The 25,187-nt window shown below is 38.6% G+C and overlaps 4 protein-coding genes across 4 annotated transcripts; 1 reads left to right on the top strand and 3 right to left on the bottom strand.

Annotated features, from left to right (window-relative positions):
* Positions 1-663: 663 nt before the first annotated feature.
* On the bottom strand, positions 664-7,563 carry LOC134859373 (eukaryotic translation initiation factor 4E-1A). The gene is made up of 7 exons (XM_063875835.1): positions 7,433-7,563; positions 6,649-6,752; positions 6,371-6,466; positions 3,095-3,158; positions 2,663-2,776; positions 2,227-2,366; positions 664-1,805 (listed from the first exon to the last, which is right to left on the bottom strand). Exons 1-7 carry the CDS (start codon positions 7,448-7,450, stop codon positions 1,691-1,693), a joined length of 651 nt encoding a protein of 216 aa, XP_063731905.1. The 5' UTR covers positions 7,451-7,563; the 3' UTR covers positions 664-1,690.
* A 1,870-nt stretch (positions 7,564-9,433) lies between these two features.
* On the bottom strand, positions 9,434-14,350 carry LOC134859553 (alcohol dehydrogenase class-3). Its single transcript, XM_063876095.1, has 9 exons — positions 14,256-14,350; positions 13,611-13,712; positions 13,215-13,356; positions 13,027-13,114; positions 12,337-12,556; positions 11,722-11,982; positions 11,366-11,501; positions 9,733-9,871; positions 9,434-9,642 (listed from the first exon to the last, which is right to left on the bottom strand). The coding sequence occupies exons 1-9, from the start codon at positions 14,271-14,273 to the stop codon at positions 9,618-9,620; spliced, it is 1,131 nt and encodes a 376-aa protein (XP_063732165.1). The 5' UTR covers positions 14,274-14,350; the 3' UTR covers positions 9,434-9,617.
* Positions 14,351-15,164: 814 nt separating this feature from the next.
* gar1 (GAR1 homolog, ribonucleoprotein) lies at positions 15,165-17,739 on the bottom strand. The gene is made up of 7 exons (XM_063876096.1): positions 17,610-17,739; positions 17,089-17,300; positions 16,494-16,648; positions 16,298-16,357; positions 16,087-16,210; positions 15,779-15,919; positions 15,165-15,686 (listed from the first exon to the last, which is right to left on the bottom strand). The coding sequence occupies exons 2-7, from the start codon at positions 17,285-17,287 to the stop codon at positions 15,676-15,678; spliced, it is 690 nt and encodes a 229-aa protein (XP_063732166.1). The 5' UTR covers positions 17,288-17,300; positions 17,610-17,739; the 3' UTR covers positions 15,165-15,675.
* LOC134859552 (alcohol dehydrogenase class-3-like) lies at positions 17,682-22,639 on the top strand. Its single transcript, XM_063876094.1, has 10 exons — positions 17,682-17,817; positions 17,920-17,965; positions 18,216-18,317; positions 18,638-18,782; positions 18,865-18,952; positions 19,062-19,281; positions 20,129-20,392; positions 20,600-20,732; positions 21,342-21,480; positions 21,823-22,639. Exons 2-10 carry the CDS (start codon positions 17,951-17,953, stop codon positions 21,854-21,856), a joined length of 1,140 nt encoding a protein of 379 aa, XP_063732164.1. The 5' UTR covers positions 17,682-17,817; positions 17,920-17,950; the 3' UTR covers positions 21,857-22,639.
* Positions 22,640-25,187: the final 2,548 nt, after the last annotated feature.

Genomic DNA, 25,187 nt, shown 5'->3' with positions numbered 1-25,187 from the left:
AGGCTTTCAAAAACGTCTGCTTGTGATTTGCGTTGTGACGTAAATCCCTAACCTTACGACTGTCTGAGACATCTCTGTGGATCTGTCTTCTAATTTCCCTTTAAGTGTCTCTCGTGTGAAAATGGGCCTTGATTGATTGGGTAAATTACAGGGAGGCTTATTTGATAGGAGCAGTAGGGGCTGTACTGCTATTGTTCTCAACTAAGCGATCGATGGACGTCATAGATTAGTTAAGCCTCTTTAAGTCCAAATGCAATTTCTAATACCTAACAAAGGTCCAAAGGCAGAGAAATAAATGACTGTAGCTGCGACAGAAACCCTCTTACATACCTTAAATAGTAGGATCTAAAAAAATGTGAACAAACTTAATACAAAATGTCAGTGTAACAAAGACAAAAGATGTATAATGTAGTGGGGATTAATTATCATATCTAGGTATAAATAAAAATAACCTAATATAAATCTATACTATTCTCAATAGTTTCCTAAAATTGCGTTATGAATTTTCCACATCTCAAACACAACTTAAATAGGAGTTTCCAAACCAGAAAATGGTCATGACATTTATCCAACAGTTCACAATAAATAAACACATTTTTTTACATAGCCCATTTTATTGTACATGTTTTTTTTAGATCACTCCCTTGAACATTTGCTAAGAAATACAGGGCAAGGTGGTAACGTCAAAGGCTCATATTGGTCCCTCCAAACAATGACATTTTAGCTTATGCCACCTAAGAAATTAAATCTGGAGCAGAAATAATTAACCTATGAACACTTCATTAAAGCAGTAGACCAACACAACTCATGCGACATACAATTTTAACTGAAGAATGTACAAAAGAACATAACCAACAATAAGTATTTAGAAAACATCCTCATTAAAGTGTTACTGCAAAGCAAAGGCTTTTCCCAATTCCAGACTTCCTTCAGTTTTCTGAACTTCAAAATTAGATATAAGTCTGGATGAGGAAAAAATATAATCAAGAGCTCCAGTATTTTGGTTTGCATATGCTCAAGTGATAAATCTGAGTGATATAGTGGCGGTTTCTTGTGCTATTCAAGTTTGCAGTTCCCTGTTAGGCAAAGGTACATTCCAAAATCTTTATAAAGCAAGTCCTGTTAAATATATCTGCTGCGCTTCAAAATGGTTGACATCTCAGATTCACATATTACACAAGCAGTCTGAAAGGAAAATCCAAGAACTCTTTTCTGCAACACAGTGACTTTTAAATAATTTGTCAAACTGAATAACGAACACACAAAGATGTCAAAACGTATTGTAAATTGACTGTCTGGAGTAACAGTGCATTTTGTTTGCCTTTAATGTTAAGTTCTCAAAGAAAAATAGCTGACATACGCCAAGAGGAGGGGGGGATAACTGAAATAAATTCTTTACAAATATGCAGTTGCTTTTGAAAATGAAATTTGGGCATCTAAACATCTTTTACAGCCCTCCACCACAAAAATGTTATATATTTTTTGACATCAGTGATACATTTTAAGTGCAAATATTCTCCCAATAAACAAAAGCTTTGGTAAAGTGGCAACAAATAGACAAAAAGAAAAAAAGAAGCAAATATATCTTCACTTCAAATGTTTGTACATGGACAATCACGTCAGTTAGATCATGGAAAGGTTACAGAAATGTATGCTGGCAACAGAATGACACGGTGGTTGATTGTGGTCCTCAAGCAACAAACTTGTTCTTGGTTGAAGAGCTGCTCTTGGTGGCGGTGTCTGCATGTGACTGGTACCCGATGATCACTTTTGGAGGAACTCCTAATCTCTCTTTGTAAACTTGCCTTAAAAAAAACCAACAAATGGCACAAAGCAAAAAGTTGCACATTAGTAAACTTACATTTTCTACAAGATACATATTTGTCACAAATGCCTTTATTACTTTAATCTGCTGTAGCAAACTAGTGTGCTTAGACCGTCAAAATTGTATGTATCAGCATATTTAGCCCAAGAGGGATTTGTCCACAGGTCTGAAAAGCTGAATCATGATAATAGGGGTTAATCTACCTCAGAAGCAAGTTTCAACTCATAAGCTTACCTGACAAGTAAAACAACTAATAATATCTTTATCATTCATAAAACATGGCTATATTATTTAGAAAACACATTTGGACCATACAGGTAATATTTGCTTTAAATTGAGTGAATGCATTTTTGGCATGTACTTTTTTAATGAAATCAATAAGTGTGGAATCTTTAAGTTACCCGATGTGCGTGATGGCATCTTTGTTCTCGTAGTCGGTGGTCCATACTGCTATTTTATCTCCTTTGGCGCGGACGTTTATGACGGCTCCGCACACATCGTCACTGTGGTCATCAAAAGCTTCACCCACAAGGCACAACAGCTGCAAAAGAAATGCATAGATCTAGGAGGAGCAGTTCTGATGGTTCTTTTTCAAATGCAGACAGTTTCTCTTGTCAGAGTAAGAAATGCTCAGGTGTCACTAATACCATTAACAATGGCTCCATTCTACAACTGAAAGCATAGGAACCAAATGGATTTCAGCCATTCATTTCTAGCGTTTAGATCTGGGCTTTTCCGGCTGGGATGCAACAAAATGTATTTCCTTTAGAAGGCCTAAAGATAGAACTAATCAAAAAAGGTATAGTCAAAGTAGACCGTGGACAGGACTGAACACACGGTCTCAAGCCAGAAGCGATCCAGGTCTGCTCTGCGCTGCTGCTTGGACAGTGTTATCAGCCAGCGGCCGCCTCGTCGGTTGCGTCCATCCTCCCACATGGGCTCAATCCCATCCTGCATCAACATATAAAAAGGTCAAAGCTTACAGCACTATAAACATCCTAACATTTATATAATAAACAAAGGCAAGACAAGAAAGGCATTTAGCTAGCTGTAATCAAGGCAGAACATGGCTGTGATAAAATGGTAGAAAATAGTAATCTATTTAGAGTCCAACCTAGACAAAGCCCTTGACAATCTGTCACTATTCCTTTATCCTATCCCGCTTGAATTAGCACGATATCTATGTATCCTATCCCCTTTAATTAGCATGATATCTATAGACACAGAAAGTTAAGACAAAAGACAGTTGGTAGACAAACATGCTCTTACCTTGAACAGCGAGTAGTCACAGCCAGACATCAAGTTACTGGATAGCTGAATGTGATTGTATAATCTGGGCAGAAAGGAAGATATTTTTTACTCGGGTGCATTTAAAAAGAAAACATTTTGGCAGCCTTGCTCAAAACACGGTTCAGAAAAACTTCTCGCTTTACAAACAACTGACAAGAGTATCCTGACTGGCTGCATCACCGCCTGGTATGGCAGTTGCACCGCCCTCAACCGTAAGACTCTACAGAGGGTGGTGAAAACTGCTCAGCACATCACCAGGACAGAGCTGCCATCCATGGAGGACCTCTACACCCAGCGGTGTAGGAAGAAGGCCGGTAGGATATTAAAGGACCCCCATCACCCCAGCAACAATCTGTTCTGTCTGCTGCCGTCTGGCAGACGGTACCGCAGCATCCGGACCAAGACCACCAGACTCAGAGACAGTTTTATACCACAGGCTATAAGACTACTGAACTCCTGAGCTGTGTGAATGTCTACTCACATCTGTTTATAGTACACACATACATATATATATATTATACACATCTGCCATACATATCTGTTTATAGTACACATATCTATATATTGTACATATCTGCCATATACATCTGTTATACGTAATATATGCATCTGCCCATACCTCCTCATTCAACAGTGTAAAGTATTTAAATACTCTCAATGTATTCCAAATATGTATATATTTCACATCCTCAAATCTTTATTGTTGATATTGTAAATATTCTTCTCTCTTTTTGCACTATTTTATTCATCTTATTTGCACCATGTATGTGGAGTTGTTGGAGGAGCACGCGACATAAGATTTTCATTGCCAACATATACGCTGTATATGCTGTGCATATGACAAATAAAACCTTGAAACCTTGAAACAAGTGATCATCGATCAAATGCATCTTGTTTCATAGAACACAAACTGGCACAGATGTTAAGGCTTCAAAAAAACAAAAGCCTCACTTTTAGAAGTCCCAGTTTCCAAAATGTTACACTGCTTTTTGGAGGAGGGATACAGGTAACATGATGTAGAGCAGGGGTGCCCAACCAGTCGATCGCGGTCTACCAGTCGATCGCGGGCTGAGTTCCAGTCGATCGCGAGAAAATGTGAGTAGGCTATCCTCCCACTGTTGTGTAAAATAGGCCTACATTAAAACTTCCAACTTAAAACATCTTAAATAGGCACAATGAACTGCTGATCGCGTGAAGCAGTGTGTAGATTTGTACAGCTATAGTAAGGTAGATCAGGCATAATCACAGAAAAAATCTCACGCTTCTTTCTATCTGCGCGCACAGGGTATGGTTGCTAGGTTGTAACTAAGGACTCGGAAGGGCGCGAGAAGCTTGACTAGAGCGAGTGGATAATACCATGGCAGCAGAAGCTAAAACATCTAAGACTTATCATTTTCATTCAGAGTGGGAGGAGGATTCTATTTTCGTGTATTCCAATGCCAAGTCCATCTGTCTTATCTGCAATGCAAATGTGGCTTTACCAAAGAAAGGGAATTTGGAGCGGCATTTGAAGACGGTCCACAAGAGCTACGATACAAACTTCCCAGCTAAATCACCACTGTGCGCCTGAAAAGTCAAGGAATTAAAAAGTCAGCTAGCAGCACAACAGTCCATTTTTACCAGGCCCAATACCACGAGTAAGGCTGCAACCATAGCTTCTTATCGTGTCTGTCGTGTTCTTGCAAAAGGAAAGAAGTCTTTCAAGGATGGTGAGATTGTGAAAGAAGTGTTCATGGAAGCCGCAGATGCGCTTTTTGCCGATTTTAAAAATCGAAAGGAGATTGTGTCTGCTATTCAGGATGTGCAGCTATCAAGACATTCTGTTACACAGCGATGCGAGGCAATGGCGGAGGATGTTGAACAGCAATTGAGGAATGATATTGACACATGTGAGTGTTTTTCTCTGCAATTCGATGAATCCCCTGATGCTGTGGATGTGGCTCAGATATGTGTGTTCATTAGAATGATTTTCGACAATATGAGTGTAAAAGAAGAGCTGCTGACCATTTTGCCTTTGAAAGGGCACACAAAGAGGCACAGATATTGTTCAGGTTTTTATGGAATTCGTTAGTAAGAGCAAATTGCCCCTCTTCAATTAAAGAATTTCTGAAACGTTCAAACCATGCTGAATATGCACAGCTAGAAGACAGTCAGTGGCTCTTGGATTAAGCCTTTCTTACTGATCTGACTGACAAGCTCAATAACTTGAATCTAGAGCTGCAGGGTAAGAACAAACACATCATCAACATGATCAGCTCCGTGAACACCTTTAAAAGCAAGTTGCTGCTGCTATCAAGCAGGTTGCAACAGTGTGATCTGCGGAACTTTCCACACATGGACACAGAACTTAAGCGTCAGGGCAAAGACTGTGTGGAGCTTGAGAGTGCACGATGATGATATGATGATCAAGTGCAAAGCATCTTGTCAGAATTTGACAGGCGCTTTACTGACTTTGCATCCATTGAGCCTGTTGTCAGTTTTCTCAGTTTTCCATTTGGGGAAAATATAGATGTGGATTGTATAACGTCCAAAAGTGGCATCACTCTTCAACCTGGATAGCGGTGCTATTGAGAATGAGATCCTCACACTAAATAATGACATTGAGCTCAAATCAAGAGACCCGACACAAATGTCCAATTCTGGAATCTAATGCAGAAAGAGAAGTACCCTAACCTCAGACAAACTGCAAAGAATTTGACTGCACTTTTTGGATCAACATATTTGTGTGAGTCTGCCTTTTCACATATGAAAATCATTAAGTCAAAATACAGATCCACCATGACTGATGACCACCTTGCGGCCTGCTTACGGCTGGCACTCAGCTCCTACTGTCCGGACTATGAGAGACTAGCTTCTTCCTCTCAGTGCCAGAAGTCCCACTAAGGTAGAGAACCACTTTTCCAACTTAAATTAGGCATTGTATTAATTGGGTTGTATGTTGTTACGGGCCAGTCCTAGGCCTACTTGTGCTTATTCTTTGCATGACATACATTTACTTCAATAAATGTATTATTATTTTAAAAACTTGATCTTTGTGTCAGAAAATTGTATTATACAGGTGCACAATTAATTGTGGCTACGCTATGGCTTTCGTTATGGCTTGGTAGATCTCGACACACTATCAACTTTAAAAGTAGATCTTGGTTCAAAAAAGGTTGGGCACCCCTGATGTAGAGGATTAAAGTTGTCTCCTATATTGGTTAACGTTGCTTTCTATACATTTTCCTGAGGTCACATATCTTAAGATGAACTTACGCCCAGAAGTCTTCCACCGTGTCAAATTTGGAGATGAGACGAAGGTTGGCCTGCCATGTTTTGCTTTTGTCGTTCTTGAAAAACCAAAGAGCCCACCTGCAAATGAAAGATTAGTTACTACATAAAAAGTGCATGTTTTTCTCAGTGATAAATACTCATCCACAATTCGTTTCATAAGGGATTCCCACATTTCCTATAATACGATTGAATCCCATGTTGAGATACCTGCATGACTCGGTTGTGAATAATGCTTAAAGTGAATAGACCTTTGGTCTTACTTGTTTTGCAATGGATGCTTGACGTACGTTTCAGGACTCATAACCTTTTGAATGATTGGTTCACATTTTTCCTTTCCATGATTATCAGGGACTGAAGCTGTCAACTAGCAACCAAAAAGTACAATGCATTAAAAAAGAAACATCAGAAGTGACAAATAACAGTTGATTGTTTAAACAGTCACGTTTAGGGAGTACAAGTGGATGGACAGTTAAGGAAAGTTAGTTGGGATACAAGTTATTTGAGTTATTTTCAGTTTTACCTTTATGCAAAACTTCTGTGCTTTTCATTTGGCAATTCAGACCAAACGAATTACATTCTTTGGTTTGGATTGTTGTTTTTAACACTTGAACATGATAATTAAAAAATAATGAACATTTGTTTAGACTGCTTTTGTATTGATGGTTTTAGCAAATAATAGCCTATCCTGTACAAAACTGAAAAAATAATTATTGTAAACATTCATCTTACGAAGTGACAGGTTCAAGGTCCCCCACAAAAAAGTACAACTTAGAATCAAGTAGATTGAAGTAACTCCAAATGAACGGTGAACAAACATTTAAAGTCAAGTATATTTGCTTACAGTGCTTAGTACTAACGTGCTAATGCTAATTTAATGTCGTTTGGCTACCGAGTAGATGTGAAAGGTCACGTTTTTAACCGGAAGTTCTCAAAGCCGTCGATGTATTTTATCTGTAGTATTTTAACATTGGAAAATAGTCGTTTGCAAAGTTTAAGTTGCCCAAATTGAGTGATTTAACCAGCAGTGTGTTGCATTACACTCACCACCAGAGCGGTCGCCATCTTCTGGAACACAGAGATCCCAAATCACGCTCGGTTTTTGGGCCTGTGTTAAAGGCTTGCACTCGCTGATTGGGCCATCTGGTACTCCACGTGACGCATGCGCAGAAAGACGGACTAAACTATAAATCTGTTCTGTAGTAGGACTGAGTGGTATGCAGTATGGGCAGAGGTAAAGTCAATAAGTAGATTGACTTGAGTACTAACTTGAGTATTTCAAATGTGTGTTATTTTGTAGGCCTACTTCTAGCTCACCACAAGTCTGAGCTAAATTGTGCGCTTTTACTCTAATACACTTATTTAATACCTTTAGTTACTTTGCAGATTTGAATTAATGATGTGAAATATAATCAGCTTAAATAAGACTCAGTTTCAATTGGAGTAACATTCGCTAGCAACCCTGCAGTGTATAAAGGGATTGCAATTAGCAGCACCATTACCAGCTTTGAGTCACACATTAATGTATTCATAATTATACTCAACTAATAAATTCTGAAATGGGCCAATTTGCATAATGAGTACTTTTACTTTTTGGTACTTCAAGTATATTTTGATGCTAAAACGTACTTTTACTCTGGTAGTTCTACTTTTACTTAGGTACAAGATCTGAGTGCTTCCTCCATCTCTGATCAAGGGTAGACTGCAATCAATCCTTGTTGTATGTTAATTCATATTAATTAATTGTCCTTGAAGTGATAATAACAGATCAAATAAAATAAAGCATATTAGTGGACATTTAGATGTATAATAGATGTATTACAAGTAATGGTAAAACTCTGGTGTCCACGATCTGAAACATGCCGTTGTGGTTTACAAAGGTATTTAAAACAATGTAATACAAGAAATGATCAATAAAAATCCAGGCATACAGAACAATAAAACTGATGGAATTTCATAGGATCATGTGGTCAGGCAAGGGTTTCCAGAATCTGTTTGAGGGAGATAAATGTGAGCTTTTTCCAGTATAAATGAATCAATAGTCGTAATGATGATGTCAATATGTTGCATGTTGTCTGGGTGACCTAGAGGGCCATGGTGATACACAATGTCAGTAGATCAGGTTTATTTTTTTAGCCCTTGATTATAATCATCGTCAAAAGGTCATCTTAGCAGAGGTGGAACATCCTCTCAAACATCCAAAGTCACATGTAAAAATGTCAAACCTTAATGGAACAAAATGAGATGATAAAGATGCAAATGTCCACTACATCCCACACAACCCGTGGCAGAATATTTGGGCTACTTGTAGCTGATTTACTTGAATTTCACATGTTATGTAGTATGTAGGAGATTAGCTAAGTACACCGCCAGCATGAATACATACTGGCAAATGAGAGCTTGATTATTAAAGCACAGCAGTAATAATCAAGCACAGCAGTAATAATCAGTAAACCCAGGGGCCATTTTCAGTCAGTCTACCACCCTTACTGAAGTATGTTAGAGGCTTAGCCCATAAATATCTTACATGTCTACAATGTGCAGGCTTGGTGAAAACATACACTTCTTAACCATGTTCTTGAGGGTGATAAAAGAGATGATGTTTACACAAGAACAGCATCTGAAAGTGTGGTTGCATCTATAACTTATCTTTTATTCAGGATGAAGCATGTGATGCTAACAGGCTGTGTTATGCTATCTCACAGATGACTTTACCAAGAAATATTTTAACTCAAGTATTGGTTCGTTTTAAAATATAACTATATGGTAAACATGAACTTGTTTTTTTCTAATGCAATATTCAGGGTCTGGCTAGTTTTTGTTGGGATAATTGTGTTACCTAATGTGCATTGAGTATGAATCTGGTACAGTATCCTGTAACGATGAAAAAAATAATGTCGAGTGACTAAAAGAAACTGAAAGAGACCCATTGTTGAATGTTCCTTCTCAAAGATGCCGTCACATGGCTTTATGTATACATGTTAAGTTTTCCCCCACAAAACATAAAAAAGTCAACAAATGAGCAAGAAAAGACAAAAAACATAGGAATGTATTTTCATGAAATGTTTAATAACCGTTTTGTTTCAAACATGTATTCTGCTGTTAATGAAAAATTACGTTCTAACACTGAAATGTTGTGTCATCTAAACAAGTGCAAAAGACTTCATGTGCGGCAACAATGAAATTAGATTGTTTAAAGGCCAATGTGAAGGATGTCTGTTTTTTAGGCACTTCAGAAGGTCAGCACTGTGCGGATACTGTAATAAAAAAACACAAAATAATAAGGTTAGGATATTTAATAAAAACAGAACAGCAGAAAAGTGACTGCATGGATGAACTTTACTTACCTCTCCCCAGCATGCATGAGGTCAAATCCCTCATTGATCTTGTCAAAGGGCAGGGTGTGGGTCACAAACTCATCCACCTTCAGCTTTTTATTCATGTAGTCATCCACCAGTTTGGGAACACTTTCCACACTCTTCCATCCTGGGGGTGAATATTAAAAATCAGTTTCATAACTCAGATTTTCCTTTAGCCCAAATTAAACTGCATGAAACTAATGTTTAACCAAAAGGCCCCGGGCAAGGCACTTTTAACCCAAATAAAATATCTAACTTTTTAAATGTCAGGCAAGGATTCGCAAACTCTGAACGAACAGCTGAAAGAAAAGATAAAGATCTGGAGAGAGGAGATTAAACATCACCCAAAGATGATTGAATATACAGCGAAGAAGTAAAGCCTTTGATAGAGAAGAACTGTCAACTTGTTCTCTTGATGATTGGTGAAAGCTAAGCTAAGTCGAAGTTGCTTCTGAGCAGGTAAGGACCTTCCATGGAGACAGAAAGACTCCAGCAGTTTCTTCAAACTCTGTTCCTGTAGATACCATCTCCGCAGGTATAATCTGAAAGCTTCAGAGACAGTCTGTCCTCAAAGCATCCTTTAGGCCTTATGAAGAGTACAAAGAAGTCACCAAGCTGGAGTAGGATCAGCTTGTAGAGCAGCATGGGACCCTGAAGGATTCATTTGACCAGCTCTCAGCAAAGGCCAAGTTTAAAGCTGATCAGGAAAGACAGCAGTTGAAGGAGAGGCGGCAGGAGATTGATGAACTGATGGTACAGCTAACGGAATTATATAATTCCCCGTAGATTGGGGGAGACCACACAAGCACCCCGATCTCCCAGTTAAGGGAAAAAAAGGAGAGTTCACCTAAGAACTTGTTTAAATAGTTCATCGGAATTCACAGCTTAGGAAACAAGACCTGACAGTTTAAAAGCAGAAAGGGTGGAAGAATAATGCAGCAGTATTAAGAATTCAACTCCAGATGCACCAAACTTTATTAACCATCCAAGGCTGCTCTGTCCCATATGTGCAGAAGGAATCCCACTTAAATTTCATAAACTAGAGGCATTTGGCAGATTGAATCTCAAATTAGCATAGGTTACGTCCCCAAAAACTATACAAGTACAGCTGTCACGCCATGTGTCACGCCATGTGCAAATACTCTGCTACACGCCCAAGTTTGGAGGGAAGCCACTTAAATAAAGGCTGTAAGAAAAGGAACGTAAACAGCAGGGGAAATAATAGACAGAAATCTAAGAGCAGTTTGTAAGCCATTCAAAAGCAGCGTATGCTAAATGATCCTTCAAGGGGTTTTATATTGTTAATAGGAATTAATGCAACAACAGAGTTTCTGCAGCTGACAAACTTTATAAACCAATCATTATAATTTCCTGAAACTGAAAACATTGATGAAATGTTGGTCAAGAATTATTTGAATGTTTCTCAAATTAGAAACGTATGTTTCCTTGTGTCTTACAAATAACAACAATTATGGATAAGGATAAATATAAGAGGAAATGTGTTTGTTTATTGCTTCCTGCATGTGGCCCAGTTCAATGTAAATCTTTGGACATTAAGTTGGAACTTTCAACAAACTACATTAAGCCTATTATATCAAGTCATTACTGAACAGTAAGTCACCTCCAAAGGCAGTGCCCTTCCACACTCGGCCTGTCACCAGCTGGAAGGGTCTGGTTGAAATCTCCTGTCCAGCTCCGGCAACGCCAATGATGATACTCTCGCCCCATCCTTTGTGGCATGCCTCCAGAGCCGCTCTCTGAAATAATAAAATGGCATTATTTCTGTTTTCTATGAATTGCCAACCTTGAAATCTGTTTAATATTCTGCTTGTGCCATCTGTTGAGTACACACTATGTAAATCTGCACCGGCTCTACTATGTACATCTATCAAGCAACAACGATGGTAAAAAAGGTAATTCAATGTTAATGTTGCTTATTACTATTTGATACTACACTTTAAACACAAAGTGTCTCACCATGATTTGCACATTTCCAATGCACTCAAAGGAGTAGTCCACACCCCCGTCAGTCATCTCCACCAACACCTCCTGGATGGGCTTGCTGCTGTCCTTGGGGTTCACAAACTCAGTGGCTCCAAACTCCTTGGCTTTCTCAAACTTTGAAGGGTTGATGTCCACACCAATGATCCTGGTTGCCCCAGCGACCTTACAGCCCATAATAACAGCCAGGCCGACAGCTCCGAGGCCAAATACAGCACATGTGGAGCCAGGCTCAACCTGAGTGTGCATGTAAAGAATGGCAATGTGAGAATTCACTGAATAACTTTGCATGTATGAAATGTAATGTATGAGTGAATTTTAAAGTTGTGTGGGTGTTGCAGCCTTGTCACATTTAGTTATACAAATATTAGAGCTCTTTTTGGGGTCAACACGAAAACATGTTGACAGAAAACAAATTTGGGAAACGGACACTATAGGCAAAAAATGTCACATTAAAATCAGCGTGATTCATAAATCGCCCTATTTCAAAGTGACACACACACACACACACTGACAACATTTGTAGCTCTTCTTATTGTTTTTTGCTATACTTCTTCTACTGTATAATGGCCTAGAGCCTTTGAAACCCACCTTGGCAGTGTTAAGAGCAGCACCATAACCTGTAGAAATGCCGCATCCAAGAAGGCACACTTTATCCATGGGAGCCTTCTCGTTCACCTTGGCCAGAGAGATGTCGGCCACAACGGTGTACTCTGAGAAGGTGCTGGTCCCCATGAAGTGAAACACTTGCTTTCCCTTGCAAGTAAAGCGTGAGGTGCCATCAGGAAGCAGGCCCTGACCCTGGGTTACTCTGCAGGGGGAAAGCACCGGGAAGACATGATTTATTTTCATGTACGCATGATGAAACACAATACTTCTGTACTTCAATGCAGGGCAGCAGGCAGAGGCTCAAACTAATGATGACTGAGCTTTGATTTGGTTTCCCTGGGGTGGGGAACCTGAGGCTGTGAGTTCAAATATAAAGGTTGCAAGTTCTGCACAAACAAATATTTTTAACATTTCAGTTTTATTGCTGAAAACAGAGTCCTTACCATCTCAAGCTTCCATAAATAAAAAAATAGAGCCCAAACTAAATGTAATGCACCAATGATAATGTAAGTATTACATTGTTTTGTTTATTCATTTATTGGATCAATGTCTTGTGTTTTGTTCTGTGATGTTCATGTCCATCAGTACAACATCTTAATTATTAAATTATTAAAGATTAAACAATGTGCTTTTGAAAAACTTGTTTTGCATGAATAAATCTGATAGCATTACCTTATTTTCTGGCAAAGGTTGGTCTTGGGATTCTTGCAGAATTTGCATTCACCACACTGAGGCACATACAACGGGACAACAGTATCACCTTGGTGAAAGAGAATTGTAAATAATTAGAAATCAAACTAAACATACTTTAACCACTTATTTTAACATTGTATATTGCATATTCTAATGCAGCTCCATACCTGGCTTGAACTTGGTCACACCCTCACCAACGCTCTCAACTGTTCCAGCGCCCTCGTGGCCCAGGATGACGGGGAAAAGTCCCTCGGGGTCACTGCCGCTCAGAGTGTAGGCATCTGTATGACACACCCCTGTGGCGAAGATCTGAGAAACACAGGGTCAAGTTTTTGTCAGACAAAGCTGCTAAACAAGGGGAGACACAAAATATGTTAGCCCTTATATTAGCCTTAGCTTAATTACCTGCCATCTAAGTTAAGGCATACCCAAGTTATATAACATCAACATCATACACGTTTTGAATACTGTGGTATGTTATTTCCTTTTTGTAATGAAAATTAAAATACAGGAGTTAGAAGCTCAGTTGCATTAATGTCAAGCATGCAAACGCTTTGGTTTACCTTGATGCGAACTTCATGGGCCTTAGGTGGGGCTACCTCCACCTCCTCAATGGAAAGAGGCTTGCCAGCTTCCCAGGCAACAGCTGCCTTGCACTTGATGACCTGAAGGCAAAGCACGATTATGTTTTACTTTTTTCCACACAATGCATCTATGGGTAATTGATTAACTGTAGCTTTGGGTTTACATGAGGTTTCAGAGTGTGTGACAGGTGGTATTGGCACAATTAACTTTGAACTGTATCCAGGCTTATGCAAAGCAAATCCAGAGTTTCAGTAGTTCACTGTTTGGGTGGTTCTGCTGTAATGCCATTAATCCCTTGAGTTACTTCAGGTTTCTGATGCCAAAGGAGTGAAACTGCGATTTATCTTGCACCAACTCGGTTTCCTTCACCAGTCCGAATGGAAGATATCTCGCGGGACATGCATAGCAACATACCAGTTGCAACTGACTGACCAAAGATCAGATACATAATAGAAGAGTGATTCTTTGTACTTGTTCATTCAGCGAACGTAAATGGGTGCACGCTAGTAAACAGTGTCTTATTGTTTTAGGGTGCAGTTTTATTATTGCAACGTTGCGACACATACGTGATGAAATAATGCATTTTAAATGTGCATTGTACATTTTGTGCGAAAAGTACTTACTTTCCCAGCTGTCTCCATGTTCGATTCTTCAGCACAAGAGGGAGGGGCGTTGTGCAGCCGTAAAGGAGTCAACCTCCGGACCAATCAGAAACGAGAACGTACGGTGTAAGAATGACGCAGGCCTGCAGGAAATGCATGGTCAGGAGCTACATATTTAGATGTTTGTCTGCACAAGACTGTGCATAAAAAGATCTGTTTTTGTGTTGTTTTTCTTTCATTGAAATAGCATGGCTGTAATTAAAATAAATATCTTAATATTTCATAGTCTATCACGTAAGTGATACAAACCAAATTAAGTTATTTTGGATTAGCCAGCATACATACCGAGTGAAAGCTTAACGTTACCATGGGAAATAGTAGATTGACAAATTAGGAGAAAACTGAGCTAAACTCCGAAAATTGTTAGGTCTCCATGTTATGCTATTAAGAAATAGTTTAAGTAGAACAATCAGCGTACATTGTTGTGTTAATTGAATTTTATCAAATGTAAGTTCCCAAAAAGCCCAAACATCCAGTTTATAGAATATATAATATAGTCCCACCTGTTCAAGTAAAACAATTTTTATCCATGATCATAACATACTTTTCACCTCAAAGGTTTTATTCTTCACACTATTAGCATTTGTATGTGCACTGCAGGTTTCAAGTTTCCACCTCACACCATGCATGTTAGACGAGGACTTCCAATTTTTTTATGTGAAACCTTATAGTCTGTGTATTGTTCTGCACAGTGATGCTCAAACAGTTAATTGAATAGACAACTTGCAAAACACATTTTTTAATGGAGGTGGAGCTTAAAATATTCTATATCGAAACTTAAAATGTATAATGTTTTACCCCCTATTTTCTATCTTAGGATGGCATTTGGCATGTTACTACTTTAGGTCTGAGAATTGAAAATAAAGACAGTTACAAAGCTTTTTTTTTTTAATCAAGGCTTTTAACAAAAATGGGACAACATTCTGCCTAAGCTTTTACAAATGAGGGGCATTAAAATGTTTTCAACTAGAAGCATATAAACATTTTCCACACATTTTCCATATTGGAGGAAATAATACACTGAGGTTTGTGCTTGCATTTCTTGAAATCTTAGTCAAAATACAAACATCTCCTTGCCAAACATTTGAAAAGTATCAGCCCAGAATAATGATAAGCCTGTACATAAAAGTCTCCATGAAGGTTCAAAGGTCCTCATTATGATTTACACACGCATACATATGAACCTTTAAAAACAAAGAATTCATCACATATTCAAGACTTATAAAAAAATAAATGGAACAGCAAAGAGAAAATCCATTCAAGTTCTACAAAGAGAGGCAATGTCCATATTCTGAGTCCAACAGCCAACGCACTGGCATAGATGCAGCCTTCTTGCTTGTGTAGCACAAAACATGGATGACACCAGACCATCACTGTCAGATCATCTTGAACCTGTTAAGTGAACAAATACAAAAGAATGTTACCTTTTGCACCAGAAAAAAACAATCATTTCAATTTGTTTAGAACATTGAAAAAGTGCAAACCTCTGAATCCACGTCCTCCTCCACCTCCTCTTCCTCTGAAGCCCCCTCCGCCGCCTCTTCCACCTCCACCACGGCTGCCTCCGAATCCTCCTCCACCTCTTCCACCTCCAAAGCTTCCACCACGGCCACCTCGGAAACCACCTGAAACAAAAACAGAATTAATTAAGCTGTGGTATAAAAAACCTTTTAAATTCAAAAACAAACTTGGGGGGGGGGGGGACGACGACGACGACATAAGAATCATGAACTACACATTCATAAGCAATAGGATAACATGGGCAGCATTATTTAATGTTTGGATGCTTCACCTCCACGAGCACCGCCTCTTCCTCCACCTCTACCCCCTCGGCCTCCTCTGGGCGGCCCCTTCTCTCCTGGTGGCCTGGGGAGGAATCTCTGCAGCGGGAGGAGCTTCATTGGATCTATATAAAACTAAAAAGGGACATTGTTTCATAACAAAGTGTAAGAGGAATGGAAAATATATAAAAAATTTAAATAAATGTGAAGTATCTTAAATACCTTCTGCATTTTCTTAAAGGAAGACGCCTTCATGTTGTCAGAAAGTTTGACTGAAAAATACTGCAAGGATTTGGTTAAGGAATTAACCGGATTTTGATCTCAACATTTTTATTTAATCCCCAAAAGATGACCTGTACTTTATTTCACAACACGTTGTTTCAGAGCTCCCGAGCAAAAATATGAACAGAAAGGATACGAATTCACGGAGCTGCCCAAATATCTCATCCACCTTCCCGATCTGCTCCTTGTTTTCTAAATAAACTGGGGCGTTGAAGTAGGGAACTTTGTTTTCCTCTGTTGTACACTTGCACACAATTTCATCTTCACATGGATGCACAAACTCTCCCAACCCTGCAAATTTGAAACACAATTAGTTAAGTATAAGGTATTCTAGGATCACAGGAAAGTTTTAATACACATACTCCAGTTTAGTCCATTGGCCATAACACAAGTTTTCCACATGTTTACGACTAAGCAGACTTAAATAACCCACAAATCATGTCATATGGACATCAAAACACCAATGCCAAGGGTTTCCTAAACAGATTACAGAAAAAGAAACCTCGAAAACATACAAAGTACATTTATATTTCAGGGTTGAAAGTATCACTGTCTTCCTAATTTGTTTTTTCCCAACTAAAAGCAAAGTATTGTTCTCAGTGTCGTGACCTAGTTTCGTTAAAGACTGTGGTGGCTCAGGGGTTAAGGATGGATACAGAAGCTGGGCCTACCTCTAACAAGATGGCAGCTTTTGCAACAGTTGAACAGAAGCAGTGCTTTAAGGATCTTACCAACAACATATTCTGGAGGTCCGTAATCTTGTTGTCTAAAACCACCTCTGCCGCCGCCACCACCACGTCCAAATCCACCTCCTCTTCCTCCTCCTCCAAATCCACCACCTCCTCTGCCTCCTCCATATCCACCTCCACCACCTCGGCTAAATCCTCCACCACCTCTGCCTCCTCGTCCACCGCCTCCTCTGAAAGACATTTTCCTTCAAATCCTATGTGATAAACAAGAAAAAGGTAAATGAGTGAGAACACATCAAAAACATAGCCTGTGGCTGTTTAAAGTGAGCATTGACCAACAAAAGCTAAACAAAGTGCAGTGAATGCAATGCATTCAACGAGCTAACATCGTGGATTCAACAGCAAGGCAACAGTTTAGCTAACATGCTAACACAATTCTGTCGTTAAACTACATAATTCAGCTGCATTTTCACCACAAACTAAGCTATCTTGTTTTGGCTTCAAAATATAAACGTTGAAAAGTCTGTAACACGGTCTAAACACAATAAAAGCAGATTACTCACAAATGCGATCGGTTAACTGCAGCTATTTACTCCGATAGTCTCCCATGCAATGACAACACGTGTGACCAAGGGATGCCGTAAAGGTATTCAGAAGTGTCGTAAAGTCACTTAACTACCGCAAATGATTAAAGGCTCAGGACATTTACTGAGTCGATGGACCGGCAGGGTTGTCAAGTGTCTCATCGAAACAAAAAGAAAGTCGGTCCGTGTAAGTTAACTTTCTATACTCTTTAAAATATGCCATCAAGTTATTTTTGTGATGCATGCATGTGTCTATATTCCTAATATATATGTTTTTCTTCAAATGCAGGCATTTAATTAGAAAACAACATCATCTAACTATGTCAGAAACTGGGGTAAGAAATTAAACAAGCCCCTCATATATATTTAGTTTTATAAGAAGTATAAACCGAGGTTATTGCCATAAAGCAAATGCATTTTTTTCCTAAAGGCTCCTATGGTAGGCTAAGTAAAGAAAGACGCTCTTAATACAAAAACAAAGAAACCACGCCCTGCTACTCAGTAGTTCCACTGCCATGTCTCCATTCTTTGGTGCGTTTACAAATATAAGACGTATATAACGAACACAATCACTTTCTATTTTAGGTGATTAAATGCAAAGCAGCTGTTGCATGGGAGCAGGGGAAGCCTCTCACCATAGAGGATGTGGAGGTGGCCCCACCTAAAGTGCATGAAGTCCGCATCAAGGTCAGTTGATCATCCCAAAGTTGTCTATAATGCAGATAAAATATGTTTCCAAATGTGGTTTTAAATGTAGGTACTTTCAGGTTCATTTTGAGTAGACAATATTTAACAAACATGTCTTTATGTGATGAAGGCATAATGATGAATGTACTTAAGGAACACATTTTACCACAAGGGGAATATTCTAAAACACATTTTACCACAAGGGGAATATTCAACAACAACTTACTTCCTCTGTCTCAGTAAGTTCTGCATTATGAAAATTGGACACCAACCAACAAGTTTCACATCAGTCAGAATCAGTTCCCTACCTGTTTGTGCAGATTGTTGCCTCAGGCGTGTGCCACACAGACCAGGAATACCTGACTGGAAAAGGGATGAAGTTTAGACCGTTCCCATTAGTTCTTGGCCATGAAGCAGCTGGAATAGTGGAGAGCGTCGGCCCTGAAGTCACAACATTTTCCCCAGGTGAATTTGACAGCTCACACAAACAACAAGTTCACATGACAGGACATGTGACTCTGACTTAAGTACTTTTTGTTTTTCACAGGGGACAAAGTCATTCCTCTTTTTCTGCCACAGTGTGGGGAATGTGAACAATGCCTGAGTCCCAAAACCAATCTGTGCAGGAAGAACTGGTGATCATGAATACATTTACACACACTAATCTTTCTTGTGTTAAAAGGAAAGTATTAAAACAGTAACAACTTTTTACTGTTTTAATACTTTCCTTTTTGTGGTTTTTAGGGCAAATGCACAAGCTGGTGTAATGGCTGATGGCACAAGCAGGATATCTTACAAGGGCCAGCAGGTGTACCAATTCCTTGGAGTCAGTTCTTTATCCCAGTACACTGTGGTCGCAGATACCTCGCTTGCAAAGATAAGAAGTGATGCACCGCTAGACAAAGTGTGCCTACTAGGCTGTAGCGTCTCTACCGGTTATGGTGCTGCGATTAATGCAGCCAAGGTAAGAGGATGAATATCTCCCTGATAGTTACATTCAAATCATGATTTGAATACTCGCCAACTCTGATACCATCCTGTGGTTGTTGTGTAAAGAACCCTACATGTAGTGTGGAAAAGAGGGACGTAGATACCAAGACAACTCCATGATTAATTACAAAAATGCTGGTAGACCACAGCAAATTTACTAAGAATAAAAACATTTAAGTCGTATTTTTTATTGACATACTCTCAGGTGTTTCCCCAGTTTATTAAATAGTACCGAGCAGGGCTGTGTTGAATTATTTTCCCACTAGAGGTCAGTATATAACATTAGCCCCACATTTTATTCTAAAATGGTGCAACTTTCACAAAACCTAATTCCCCCCTGGGATAAATAAGGTATTGTGATTCTCAAGTGTACTTCATAGTATTGTGGGTTCAAAGTTAATGTTGCAGCGTGAATATATTCAATGAAATAATGGATGATAACAAAGCATATAAAAAAATGTGGAAAAGACTTAATACAAACAGTAGGAAAGTTAACATTAATTATCAAATCATATGCAATATTGAACACATTTAGGATTGCTCAATAGCATTGTACGGGGAAGATCATACCCTAAAACAAAGTAAAAGCACTTAAAACTTAAAGAGTATTCTTGCTTCCCTGACATTTTCTTTAGGCCTAAAAACAGGATTGTATTAGATTAAAATCGAGCAGTTAAAGATAGCACAAAAAAGTGTATAATGTGTGTGTTAGAAGAATTAAGGTATACATTATATCGAAGATATCTCTAAACATGGGGAAGTTGTCCAATCAGGTGTTACCTAAACAGCTTTTGGTTGACTGACTCATTGTGTGCATCCAGGTTGAGGAAAATTCCTCGTGTGCCGTGTTTGGGCTCGGAGCTGTCGGACTGGCCGCCATCATGGGCTGCAAGGCTGCTAAAGCCAACAGGATCATCGGGGTTGATGTTGACCCAGAGAAGTTCAACAAAGCCAAACTGTTCGGAGCCACTGACTGCCTCAACCCCAAAGAACATACTAACAAAACCATCCAGGAGGTTCTGCTGGACATGACAAATGGGGGGGTGGACTATGCTCTGGTGTGTGTTGGGAGTCCAGTTGTTATGGTGGGTGTACAGGTTTAAATGTAGAGTAGAAATCATGTTGTAATCACTAATGTGTCACTATAGAGTCGATCTGTAATGCAGCATGGGCACATTGTTGGATAAGAAGTGTGGAAAAACGAAAATAACGCACTGATCTTAGTTTAATCATTTTGAATACATTTTAAAATTAATATTATTTGACACAATGGTTTCTTTGTGTTGTCCTAGACCTCTGCGTTTGAGTCTACTAGAGATGGCTTGGGAACCTGTGTCATTGTCGGATGGTCGGAGACGGACGCAATAAGCGTTAAGGTTGAAAAGATCCTGATGGGACGCACATTGAAGGGGACCTATTTTGGAGGTGATTTTACAATAAGCTACAAGGCCTGTTAGTTCATGCTTCAGCAAAAAAATTATGGACATGATGAAGTCATAAGGATAAGTGAAAAGTTCAAAGGAACTGAATCATTGTTCACAAAAAGATTGGAGCATAAGTGTTGAGTCAGCTGTCGCATTTCTAGAGTAAATCTGATATATGCTAATGTTTACTGAAACGTTCCTTGTATAAATGTTTTCATTATTGCTTTAAGTAATTAATTGTCTTCATAAGTGATCAGATTGTTGCATATCGAAAGTCAAAAGAGAGTAAAATGTCCATCACAAGAGGTTTTCAGCAAAATAAGGAGTTGTCACCATCCCGAAGTATACATTTTCCCCAATAATGACTTAAAAAAAAAAATAGTCATCCAAACTATTTGCCATATACCTGTCATTTAATAGTTTCAGAGTCCCTCAGGCATGCAACAACACGTTTGCTGAGAAGACAAAGGTAGCCTATACTGGTCACAAACAAATGTATCCAAAGGAGGGGAGAAAGAGGCTTTCTACGGGTTTATTCATTTCCACGGTGTAGCGGTTTATTCATTTCCACGGTGTAGCGGTTTATTCATTTTTATCATTTTTTCTTCAGATTGGAAGAGTGTGGATGGTGTGCCTAAACTGGTGGATGACTACATGAACAAGAAACTGAAGCTGGATGAGTTTATCACCAACAATCTCCCACTGGAGAAAGTCAATGTGGCCTTTGAAGACATGAAAAATGGGAAAGGGTAAGACCTGATTTATTTGCTGCCACTAGTCTTTTTTTAAACCGTTTTTCTGGAAGTGAGAGTGTGAGGGTAGTATGATATCAATGAAATGTATACATTAATATTTATAATATATCGAGTCTGTCAGTTGGAACTACCTTTTCATTATCCATTAACTGGCCAATTACTTTCTTGATTCATTGATTTATTGATTATCTCAACGTCTAAAAATGTAGTTTTGCCCAAAACTTTATAATATTCAGACTGAAGAAGACGGAAACAAAGAATGTTGTCTTTTAAAACTGTATAATCAAAATGTTTTTAAAAAAATATATCCTAACGTTTTACTTCTTTCTTTTTTAGCATCTGCACTGTAATCAACCTGTGGCCAGAATAGACTACACCTACAATGGATTCCATTTAACATTACAAACATAAGAAGAATTTACATTCAATGTCATTGAAATGATATTTTGCATACCTCTGCTCTTTGTGAAAATCTAAATGCTATTTTGTCATGGCCACTAGATGGCAGTCTCATAGCACGTAAATGTGTTTCCATGAAATCATGTCTTTGAAAAATACTTTTCTTCCTGCAAAGTGTTCTGTATTTTTATTCTGATTATATTCTGAGGTTGTTTATTGTTATTTATTCCAGACTTGATTAAAAGAGAGAAAAAGCACACAAGTGCATTTATACCAAATGTTACTCACTTATTTGATATACATTATCTGCAGTAATACCAAGAGAGATTATCTCTGAATCGGTCCTGTTTTTTTTAGCTATACAGTGATCCTTGTACTCATATGAAGCAGTAGTTGGAATTAAATACCCTTGTACTGTATGGAAGATGGGCTAAAAGTCTCAGAAAACAAATGACTGAATCTGTCATCAGCCGTGGAGAAGTATCTGCTTCATGTGGTCAGGCTTCCCAAATTTCGTCCTTGGTAATATTATATATTGATTTAATGGGGAGAAGGGCTAGAATAACAGTTGTGGGCTGTCAAGACACAAGACAAAAGGTTGTTTGGGGAATGCCTCTCGTTGCAGAACTGAAATAGCTGTCGGAGGAATTTGTTTTATTGAAGTTCCATTCAGATCAAATGAATACCTTTGGCAGTTCCCTCTGCTTTTCCGTCTCTATTTAAACTGGAAAATAAATTGGTGCTCTCCCTCTTATGTTGGTCTCCTGTGCCTGCCTGCTATCAATCACACATTACACACTTTAGACCACACCCCCTTCCCCCCTCCCCACAGAAAGTTTTCAAAAAATAAGAAAGCGGTAGAGGAAGATAAAAGAGGAAGATCAATAGACAGAGGACGAGTTTTGACGGGTGTTTGAGTGACTAAACATCCTCTTCTAAAGATTGTGTGACATGCTTCCAGATTTATAAAGCTTTTTGGGAGACTTTTGTCTGAATATCTGACTTATCTATTATAAAACTATCCAAAGCTACCTTTAAAACCTCTGTTATTGTCTCTGCTGTTTGCAACTCAAACATGGAGGACATGCTATCAAAATGACAACCACAACAACATTTCTAAAAGTCTTAACAGTCTGTCTCGTGTTTTTTAATTTGTGTAACTTTTTCTGCAGATATCTTCTTGATAGGAAAGGTGGTATAAGTGGCATAGAGTTAAACATACATAGAGACAGCTAACATTTGCAAATGGAAAATCTTATTTACCTTTTTTTATTTCTGGGTTCATTTGTTTTTCCATCTTGCTGTCTTCATTTCACGGCAACGACACTTTAAGGCATGAGTCTTTGTGGAGATAATTGACAAACAACAGAAATGCCAGATGAGGTAAATGTCATCACACAAATAAAAGCATGTCTGGAAAAAAATGTCAAAAGATGTCACCTTGACTTTAAGACATTTCCTCTTATTTACTTAGAATTTACCGTATTCCTGTGTGACAGATGGCAAATTAAGTATTAGGAAGACAAAACAATTTATAAAACCCCTTTTTCTAATAACTAATATATATATATATATATATATATATATATATAATTAAAAGCATCACATAATCTAATACACTAACACCCATACACACATTTTTAAGGGTAAATGAGGTTGCACTGATTCAACTGGTAATTCATTTCATGACAAATTTATGCAGTAAATCCAATAGAATCAGAATCCCTTTATTCGTCCACAGAAGGGACATTTTCATTTGTTACAGCAAAAAAAGAGCAAAAGACAGCTTAGTGTTACACCAACATCCACACATATATACAACAATTACACCATTTTACAGAAAGAAACTACAAATCATACTATTTGTATCTCCAATGACTTTTTAATTGTATACACTTTCCTTTGTATACAGTTGTATATTCATTATTTGTGAACGTATATAAATAGAGTTGCTTCTGCACAAGAAACAATGACTGTTGAGGCGTCGTATCAGCAATATTGCTGGTTTAAATAAACAATTATGATGAATGAAGGCAATTTCCTTTTAGCATCCTCCTTGTATGTGCATGCTGGCTCACTGTTAAACTCTCATGGTTTACTGGGATGTTGAATTTATCTGACATGACAGGTCAAATGTCTGCTGTAAAAGACGCCTATGATATAATCAATAGAACATTTCTTAATTTTAACGAGCCAGATAATTATCCTAAGCTCATGACAGGGCTAATACATCTCCTACTGTTGTCTCCTATTGTTTGCACAACTGTTGCGACAAATGGCTTCTGAAATCACATTAATCAGTTAAAAAACCTTCTGCATTAACATCTCTGAGAAATAAGCTAAAGGGGAAAGTACATCTGAAAGAGACACAGCGAGTTAGGCCGGGAGATAGAGTCATGGATATACTGTAAGGCCCCAGCGGCTATGGAAGAACGACCCACTTAAGTCACTAAAGACTGCCAATGTGAGACCCCTGCTTTATCAGCAAATCCTGGCCATTATACGGCTAATGCCAGGCATTGCCTGTGACATCCCCGGTCTTTCTCTGTCACAGTTAGCTTTAGCTCCTGTGTCAGTGGAATATACCCAGCTTCACTTGAGGACAGCACAAAACAGTGCTTAGTGTCTCAGAGAGGGGAATCATTTTCCGCTTGATAAGTATACTGTATAGGAACAAATCTGAGACAGTAAGGTATTGTGCAGGCCCCTTTTATCACAAACAACTCCTTTTGACATCAAAGAGGGCATTCAAAGGGTTTAAACTTAAATTTGAACTAGTGATGTTTTCGAATAGCCTTGTACAATCCATGCAGAAGTACCAACATAGAACTTATGCAACCGAAAAACACACATAGTTTGATACATAAAGGCTACTTATTTCCTGAAATCCTATACAAAAATAAGACATTTTTTGGCACTCACAGTAATTACACTATAAATGTCTATGGTCCACCACTTTGGAGGCCTTATGGTAATATAAACCCCCTAACCCTGATAATGACTGTATCATGCTCGTTGCATTGAGCCATGCAACACCATGTGTTTCTTATTTTGAAACTTGTCATTCATATTGTGTCAGTGTTTTATAGTTATGTTGCAACAGAAATAGACAACAAAGAACAGGATTAAACAGACCACACATGGCTATCACCAGAGAGACACATAAACACACACACATAAGGGGCTGTATGCGTGACAGCTCTAAGCTTGTGTTGTGTATTGTCTGACAGCAGCAGTAAAGTAGTAATTGAGAGATTACCTCTAAGGTGCTATCATGGCACTCCTTGATTTGGGCTCTGCCT

Source organism: Eleginops maclovinus, chromosome 23 (genome assembly GCF_036324505.1).
Source record: "Eleginops maclovinus isolate JMC-PN-2008 ecotype Puerto Natales chromosome 23, JC_Emac_rtc_rv5, whole genome shotgun sequence".
In the NCBI taxonomy this organism is placed as follows: Eukaryota; Metazoa; Chordata; class Actinopteri; order Perciformes; family Eleginopidae; genus Eleginops; species Eleginops maclovinus.
This window is presented reverse-complemented; position numbering and strand designations above follow the sequence as displayed.